At 44.2% G+C, this 9,121-nt stretch overlaps 1 protein-coding gene across 1 annotated transcript; it reads left to right on the plus strand.

Annotated features, from left to right (window-relative positions):
• The first annotated feature begins 7,790 nt into the window (after positions 1-7,790).
• LOC134928752 (4-trimethylaminobutyraldehyde dehydrogenase-like) lies at positions 7,791-8,764 on the plus strand. Its single transcript, XM_063924762.1, has one exon. It carries the CDS (start codon positions 7,791-7,793, stop codon positions 8,745-8,747), a length of 957 nt encoding a protein of 318 aa, XP_063780832.1. The 3' UTR covers positions 8,748-8,764.
• Positions 8,765-9,121: the final 357 nt, after the last annotated feature.

Consider the following 9,121-nt stretch of genomic DNA (forward strand, 5'->3'; position numbering starts at 1 on the left):
CTCTACCACTAATTGGCTTTAGTTTCTTATTGAATATATAACACTCTATGAATAACATATATATATATATATGTGTGTTTACAATGGTCTTCTCTCATTTGCTCTCAACTGTGTGACCCCATATAACCCATCCTGTAAGGGGCTACACTCTCCCCCTGGGGATTCCACAATCTAACATATACTACTGTGGAACTTCCCCTATACCCTAAGCCCTCTTACAGTACATTGTCTAAAGCATGTATATGTGTATCTTATCCTACATTACAGTCCCAAAGTATGGCCACGGCCATATGATACTCGGATGCACTATCAAGGGCACCTCAGTAGGACTCCCTAATTGCTCATACGTGAGTATTCTTGGGGGTTTCCGTTCCCTTTGCAGTCTGGGAACTGCTACATTTTCATTTTCCCTTGTAAGTACTTCTCTATTCACCTCATCATTAACAGAGGATTCTGGTTCTATCCCCATCTCCCACCACTCTTCTCCATCACAAGATGGTCCTTCAGTCTGTATAACTGAACTCGGTAGCTCTATACTGGGTGTATTGATCGGCTTTCTCTGCCGTTTTTCCAGAACATTTGACCTTTCATCACAATAATAATACCCAGATCCATATTCAGCTGCTTCAATCCCGGTCATATCCGGGAATTCCTCAACTTCTACATATTGCGGCGTCCCCGTCAGTTCTTTGTTACTGATCTTGATTTGTTCTTCCTTCACCTCATCCCATCGGACGTCTTGAGTTACCGGTAAAAGGTGTTGTCTATGGTACGTCACCACAGGTCCTAAACCTGTTTCCGGGGCCAATTGATATACCGGAATGTTGGGCAGTTGTCTCTGGACAATGTAAAGTCCCGTCTTCCATCTGTTAGCCAACTTGTGTTTTCTGGGACATCCTAAATTACGTATCAACACCCGATCTCCTGGCCTCAACACATGTTGTTTTACTTGTCGGTCATGTCGTGTTTTGTTCTTGTCCCCTATTTTCTGTGCTTCCAGCTGAGCTAGATTGTAGGCATCCCTTAATTGTTGTTGAAGTCTACTAACGTACTGAGAATGCGATGACGTCGAAGAATTTGCGGACATAGTCCCTAGACAGATATCAATGGGTAAACGGGCTTCTCTGCCGAACATCAAAAAGTATGGGGAATATCCTGTAGCCTCATTCTTTGTACATTGTAGGCATGTACTAAGTGAGCGATATGTTGATTCCACTGAAGCTTATTTTTACTACCCAATGTCCCTAACATGTTTAATAACGTACGATTAAACCGTTCTGGCTGCGGGTCTCCGTGTGGGTGGTACGGGATGGTCCGAGATTTTTTTATGCCACAGCACTCACATAATTCCTTGATTAGCCGACTTTCGAAGTCCCTACCCTGATCAGAATGTATCCAGCTGGAAGCCCATAATGGGTAAAGAACTTCTCCCATAAGGTGGTAGCCACAGTAATCGCTCGCTGATTTTGTGTCACGTGTAGGCTTGAGCATACCTAGTAAAATGATCTGTAACAATCAGAATGTTACTGTCCTTTCCATTGGGTCCTTCAAACAATAGGAAATCTATGCATATCAGCTCCATGGGGCCCGAACTACTTATATTAGTCAAGGGTGCTACGGTAGAGCTAGGCAAGGTCTTCCTCATTATGCAATTTCCGCAAGTCCGACAAAATTGATCAATCTCTCTGTTCATAAACGGCCAATAGAAGCGATCCACAATTAATCCGTGAGTCTTTTCGTAACCCAGATGACCGTGATTATCATGCAGGGCTTCCATTACTAACGGCTTATATTTATCAGGTAATACCAGTTGTAATTTGTATTCCCCATTCGGCATTCGAGTACGTCGGTATAGGACCCCATGCTGTAGAGTCAGTTTAGGGCGCTGTTTCAATAACACCTTGGAAGCATTGGTAAGGTGCAATTTACTATTCCCTCCGTTCAGATCAGTGATAATCTGTATGACTGGGGATATGATCCTATCCTCCCTTTGTTCAGATGCCATCTGCTTATTTCCAACTTTGTCCATGCCCTCCAGATCAACCTGATTCAACCAACAATAAAGCGGTGGTAATGCTTGATCAGATACCCCTAAGGAAGTAATAAGGGCGTGCTCCGAATTGTGTCCCACACATATCTGATGACATAACCCTCGTACATCTGTTGCCGGAACTTCTATCCATTCATCCGTTGTCTCTGTTTCTGAGGTATGCGGTAATCGTGACAACGCATCGGCATCTTGGTGCACCAGACCCGGTCGATATTTAATGGTAAAGTCGTAATTCGACAAGGCAGCTAGCCATCTGTGCCCAGTGGCATCTAATCTAGCCGTTGTTTGAATATATGTTAGGGGATTATTATCAGTTCGTACTGTAAAAAATACTCCATATAAATAGTCGTGGAATTTCTCCACAACGGCCCATTTTAGCGCCAAAAACTCCAGTTTATGCACTGGATATTTACTTTCACTATGCGATAACCCACGACTAACATAGGAGACAGGTCGTAGCTGGTTATTCTGTAACTGATACAAAACTCCCCCAATTCCATCCATAGACGCATCAACATGGACTTCATACGGGAGCTCCGGATTTGCATACGCCAACACGGGGGCATGGGTTAAACAATGTTTCAGTTGTATAAATGCTTCCTCACATTTGTTGTCCCACCTATTTCCAAACGAGTCTTGAGGTCTGTAATACTGTACTTTACTGCTTACTCGATTGTGCCCCTTAATATTAGGAGGTGGATATCCCTTGGTGAGCTCCGTCAATGGCCGGAAAATCCTTGAATAATGCCGTACAAACTTTCTGTAATAGCCACAGAATCCTAAAAAAGATCGCAGATCCTTCAGATTATTAGGCCGTGGCCATTTCTGTACAGCCTCTAGTTTGGTTGGATCAGTGGCAATACCCTCTCGACTGAGAATATGACATAAATATTTCACAGTTTGTTGACAAAACTTACATTTGTCTATTGACAACTTTAATCCCCTGGCCTGCAAGCGGTCCAATACCTTGAGTAGCCTTTCGTTATGCTCCTCTATGTTTTTTCCAAATACGATGATATCATCCAGGTAGACAAGTACTTCTCGGTAGCACATGTCACCTACTGTGTTTTCCATGGCCCTCTGGAATGTAGCCGGTGCACCCTTTACTCCCTGCGGCATCTTAAGGAACTCATAAAATCCGATAGGGCAAATAAAAGCAGTCTTTTGTTGATCTTGTGCACTCATTGGGATCTGATAGTATCCACACCTTAGATCTAACACTGAGAACCACTGACTGCCTTGTAGACAGTCTAGGGCCTCATCAACTCTGGGAACCATATATTGATCGGGAATGGTGCGACTATTCAGCGTCCGATAGTCAATACACAAGCGCACTTCCCCATTTTTCTTCCTTGCCACTACTATTGGGGAAGCATATGGACTCTCGGAATCAGCAATCACCTTATTTTCTAACAAATGTCGCAGATGTTGGCGTACATCCTCAAAATCGGCGGGTGATAGTCTTCTCGATCTCTCCCTAAACGGTGTTTCATCAGTTAGCCTAATATGGTGTTCTACTCCGGACGCTGTGCCTAGATCCCACTCTCCTTTGGCAAAAACTTCAGCTCTGTTACATAGTTGAGTCAATAATAGACTCTTCATCTCCATAGTAATATCACTGCCCTTGAAACAAGGTTCCAAATCAAGAATTGGGGTTGCACAGTCACTTATGGCTCCTACTGGATCAGTAGAGTTGTCGCAGCTAGAATCCACTCTGACACACCTATATCGATTATCCTCCTCTATCTCTCGGTCTGCACTCTCCCTTAGGGTTTCTCTAGTTGGTTTATGACACCACTTTATCAAGTTCTTAAACATATTGGTGTTTGTCCCTATAATGACCGGCAGTTCTCCATTATCCCCAGGAGAGTCAGGGCACACCAAAGCTACTAAAGGGACGGTGTCATTGGAGATGTTAAGCCCTGGCTCAAAAGTGATGTGGGCGGTTATGTACCCCAGATAAGGGTACTTCTGTTCGCTCAGGCCCCAGATAGTAAGACCGCTAAGTGGCTGTATGGGAACATCCGTCAAGTGAGATCGATACCAGGATTCGAAAACTATCGATATCTGTGACCCACTATCCATCAAAACGCTACATTCATGTCCATTTATCATCGCTTTGACCCTGGGACCTGTCCCATCAAACTGGCTGGAACATCAGACCATTGATAACTCCCCATAGCTCTAACATTTATTGTGAGGGAGCCTGTGAGGGGATCACAGTACTCCCGTTGGAGTTTTCCCAACTGATCGGTCCTTCTCTTAGAACTGTAACGACCCCCTCTGATCGTTGCGGTTTCGTTCATTGGACATTCAAACGAACGATGTCCCACTTGACCACACTGGTAGCAGGTGACGGGTAATTGATTCCTACGGATCGTTCCTCTCCCCATGCTCGAAGGCCTGTAGGGCCGATTTTGTCTATCGGTTTGTAAGGCATTAAGTTGGTCAATCTTCTTGTTCTGTTCTTCCAGCAAGGTCAACAATCGATCATCCATATTTGACAGAGGGGAAGGCGTCGGTGGGGTAGGAGTAGGTACCACTACTTTCACTTTCTTTATGTTTTTTTCTCGATTCTCTATCTGTACTTCCTCCAATTTCACCTCCTTTACTAATTCACTCAAAGTAGGAGCTGGGCTACTACTCATAGTACAACGTAACCGTTGAGCAACTGGGTTGGTGGTCAATGCTCCTTTTAGTACTTGCCGCATTCGCCTCTCATCCACTTCGGTCTTATCCATTCCTCCCTTATCAACTAATTTATAAATCAGTTTATCTACCCTATAAATATAGTTAGTGAGGGTTTCTCCATGCTCCTGGAAGGTATGATTCATCCGGGCTAATAAGTCACCCACATCCTCTAACGTCCCGTATGAGAAATCCAACGCGTCAAAATACTCTTTTAATGTAGCTTGTGGGTTGCTCCGTCTCGTGGCTTGGATCACTCCCATAGCGGGACCCCGAAGGCTCTCCACTACTCTTTGTTTTTTTATGGCATCTGGACATGGCCACTCCTCCGAATGCTGTATAGCAGCCTCCCTCCATATGTCATATGTCTCCTCGCCAGCGGGTACTGGCACTATTCCTGAAAAGATCCTCAGTCGTTGATAGCCTCCTTCATAGTGCCATCTCTCCAACTGGCTAACGACTTTGTCCAAGACTGCTTCATTCTGAGATCCTTCGTTATCTGAACGGACAGCTCCGGACCCTGCCCCAGCTCCTGAATCTCCCCCAAGAGCAGGTTCTACCTCTGTAGCAATAGGCCAAAGAAGTTGTAATCGCCTACCTGGCACACATTTTAATACAATCATTCTGGGTAGTAACTCAGGTTCTAAGGGATTCTTGTTGGTTAATAGCAGAGCAAAGGTGTCTCCATATTGTCCCTTCTTTTTATCAACTATAGTGGGTTGACAGACTCCGTATAACACTGTCACTTCAGCCAACACATCGTCATCTGTGATAGTGGAGAAATTACCAGCCAATCCTACACTACAGTTCATGTCCACAACTTTCTCTCTACACCATTGATACACGTCCTCCCCTGTCATAACCTCCAGGGTCCTATAACCAGTTCCTGAGGCTTGGGATCTCAGCAGTGCCTCCATTATGTAACCCTACTTCTCTGTTGGCGTGCCTCCACCCAAGCATATACACCCCGGCTCGCTTGGGAAAAGCCGTCCCTTAGTAGGATATTGGGTGTCACTAGTTAAACTCTTAGATGATGACAGAGGTTACAGACAATAATAGGACATTAAGACAATAATATGCTAAGTAATGTAAACATCTCACTTTAGTAATCCCGTACATTCATCTGTTTCTTGTCGTAGATTACAGAACTCCCTCAACAAGAATTTCTGGATGCCCAATACCAACTTTAACAGGTAAGTAACTTTATTTTACTAAAACTCAATATCTTTCCACAGAGCCCTCAATATATAAGTGTTACCAATTAAACAATCTCACATGACTATAACCCAATGTTACAGCAATAGTGCATGCATTACAAAAAAGTTTATACCACCACAGCCGATACGACTATAGACCCGGGATTTAATCATACCCTTATACCTCCTGCGCAGTACACACTCTACCTATCCTAAGTGATCACTGTAAAAATAGCTCAGTTTATGTGGCCACAACGTCTGTGATTATTTCTACAAATGATACGGAAATTATAGCAGTAGGTTATGTAGGTTATAATCCCATATTGTTGCAGTTGTTGTAAAGGCCGGAGTTGTTTAATATAAGAAACTTCCTCAGAGTCAGCAATATCTGAATATGACGGCTGGCATATTTTGAAAACTATCTGTAATCCTGACTTCACTTACTCTGGGCGCAGCGATACTTCCCTGGCTCCACTCTGATGTCTCAGTATCACTTGTCTTTTATTGGATACTTGTCTGTCTTTACTGTGAAGAATTTAATCTATGAGAGAGTTGATTTGGCTGTTTCAACAGGGTATTAGCTGAGCTATTTATGGACAGACAATTAATGCCTTGATGATACACATGTGCTTAACTTCAACAGAATCACTTTCCAATGCTTTATATGTGGAACAGTCAGGTAGCCTAGGACGGTCTCGTGCAATGTACTATACACAATGTAATCCTTGAACAGTTAATATTAGTCACAATGTATTCATAACAGGATGCCCCTGTCTTAAAGTGATCCCACTGTCTTCTGCGGTGGAGACACTGTAGTCATTAAGGCTGAAATGGCTACTCTATCATTAAAGGAAGTCTATACCACTGTACCAAGTGGGAACTGCTGGCGGGTTATAAGTACTCACTCCCTTCCGCTGCTGACTGGATCACTAGACTACTGGAAACCATCAGTCTAGTGTTAATCATGCAATCACTTGGCTTAGAAATCAGAACAGTCTTAGCTATTACTCTGAAGTAATGAATGAATGGATTTCTTTAGTCCTTTAGTTATCTTTCGACTGATGGTCGGACTAAGGCAGGTCTCTTTCTATTCTGCACTGATACAGTATATGGACAGCTGACCTTTGGTGGATGGTTAGTTTATGGTAAAAGGAGCCTTTAATAGTGACTTTATTTCTACCTTGGTATAGGATCAGCCCCACTAACATTACTGTCCACCTTTCCTATTATACAGGAGTCAACTTTGCCTCCCTGATTACACCAGCTGAGACTGTCAGTTGCTGTTCCTCCTATGCCTCTGCTTCTCACTCTGTAGATAGGAGCGCTGTGCAGCAGTCACTCACGCAACAGGCTTATCCCCTAGGCGGGTCTTATTTGACTTGTCCCTGTCCCAGACAATATGACAGACTGATGTATAGGCTCCCCGTCACTCACGGCCTTGTTACCTCCTCCTTCCGCATCACTGTGACTCACAAGAGGGCGGCCACCGGCTCTCAGCTACAATCTGCTCCTCTCTCTGCTCTCTCCAGGAGCTCGGCACAATAGATGGCGTCTCTGCTTGGCAGTGAATGGTAAGTTCTCCGCTTCTCCTGTATCGTCTGCTCTGGGTGATTTCACAGTTTTGGAGCTCACCGATCCTTTCCTCCGCTTGTCCTCACCATCGCTGCCTGCTTACACCTCCTCCGTCCTTTCTGCTGCACACGCACCAACTGTCTCTCCTCGCTCCCTCAACCGTTTTTTCTGTTTCTCCTTGAGAAATCCCCTGCCACTCAGCATGAGGGGCTCCAGAAGTTTCCATCCCCATTCACCATCAATGTTATTGAACATATGTGTACATATACAAACATTTATGTACCATGGTATATAAGCCCTCACCCTTCACTCCAATTACGGTAGTTTTTCTGGCTGAGATCTTCAAGGAGGCGGGAGGCCCACCAGGTCTCTTCAATGTGGTGCAGGGGGGAGCTGCCACTGGGGAATTTCTCTGCAAGCACCCAGATGTAGCCAAAATATCTTTTACAGGCAGTGTCCCTACTGGCTCAAAGATAATGGAGATGGCTTCAAAAGGCATAAAACCAGTTACCTTGGAGCTGGGAGGGAAGTCTCCACTCATTATCTTCTCAGACAGTGACCTGAATAATGCTGTGAATGGGGCCATGATGGCAAACTTCCTCACACAGGGGCAGGTGTGTTGCAATGGCACACGTGTCTTTGTCCAACGAGACATCTTGGAGAAGTTTACTGAAGAGGTTTTGAAGACAGTAAAGAAAATTAAAATTGGAGACCCTCTCTTGGAAGATACTAGGATGGGTCCACTCATTAATCGCCCCCAGCTGGAGAAAGTATTTGGCTTTATTAAATCTGCTGATAAGCAAGGAGCCAAGATTTTGACTGGAGGAGAACCTTTCATCCCAGAAGATCCTAAGTTAAAGGGAGGCTTTTTCATGAACCCCTGCGTACTGGGAAACTGCAAGGATGAGATGACCTGTGTCAAGGAAGAAATTTTTGGACCTGTAATGTCGATACTGCCCTTTGATACCGAGGAGGAAGTTCTTGCAAGGGCCAACAACACCACCTATGGTTTGGCTGGAGGGGTCTTCAGCAGGGACATCCAGCGTGCGCATAGAGTAGTGGCGGCTTTACAGGCTGGAATGTGCTTCATCAATAACTACAATGTGAGCCCAGTGGAACTGCCCTTTGGCGGTTACAAGAGGTCTGGATTTGGACGTGAAAACGGACAAGTGGCCATGGAGTATTATTCGCAACTCAAGACCGTTTGTGTGGAGATGGGAAATGTTGAGTCTGTATTTTAAATGGCTAGTAAATTTCCATCTATTTAGTATTTCTTACTGCATTCTGCTATGAAGGAAAATAGAGTGTTATATATTCAATAAGAAACTAAAACCAATTAGTGGTAGAGATATATATATATATATATATATATATATAGTAATGATCACCATTCTAACAAATGTTGTAAAATGTACATAAATGTTTGTATATGTACACATATGTTCAATAACATTGATGGTGAATGGGGATGGAAACTTCTGGAGCCCCTCATGCTGAGTGGCAGGGGATTTCTCAAGGAGAAACAGAAAAAACGGTTGAGGGAGCGAAGAGAGACAGTTGGTGCGTGTGCAGCAGAAAGGATGGAGGAGGTGTAAGCAGGCAGCGATGGTGAGGA

The sequence above is a fragment of the Pseudophryne corroboree genome, chromosome 5 (genome assembly GCF_028390025.1).
Source record: "Pseudophryne corroboree isolate aPseCor3 chromosome 5, aPseCor3.hap2, whole genome shotgun sequence".
Lineage (NCBI taxonomy): Eukaryota > Metazoa > Chordata > Amphibia > Anura > Myobatrachidae > Pseudophryne > Pseudophryne corroboree.

Coding starts and splice junctions, on each gene's coding strand:
- LOC134928752 (XM_063924762.1), top strand. CDS start 7,791: ATGGTATATAAGCCCTCACCCTTCACTCCAATTACGGTAGTTTTTCTG.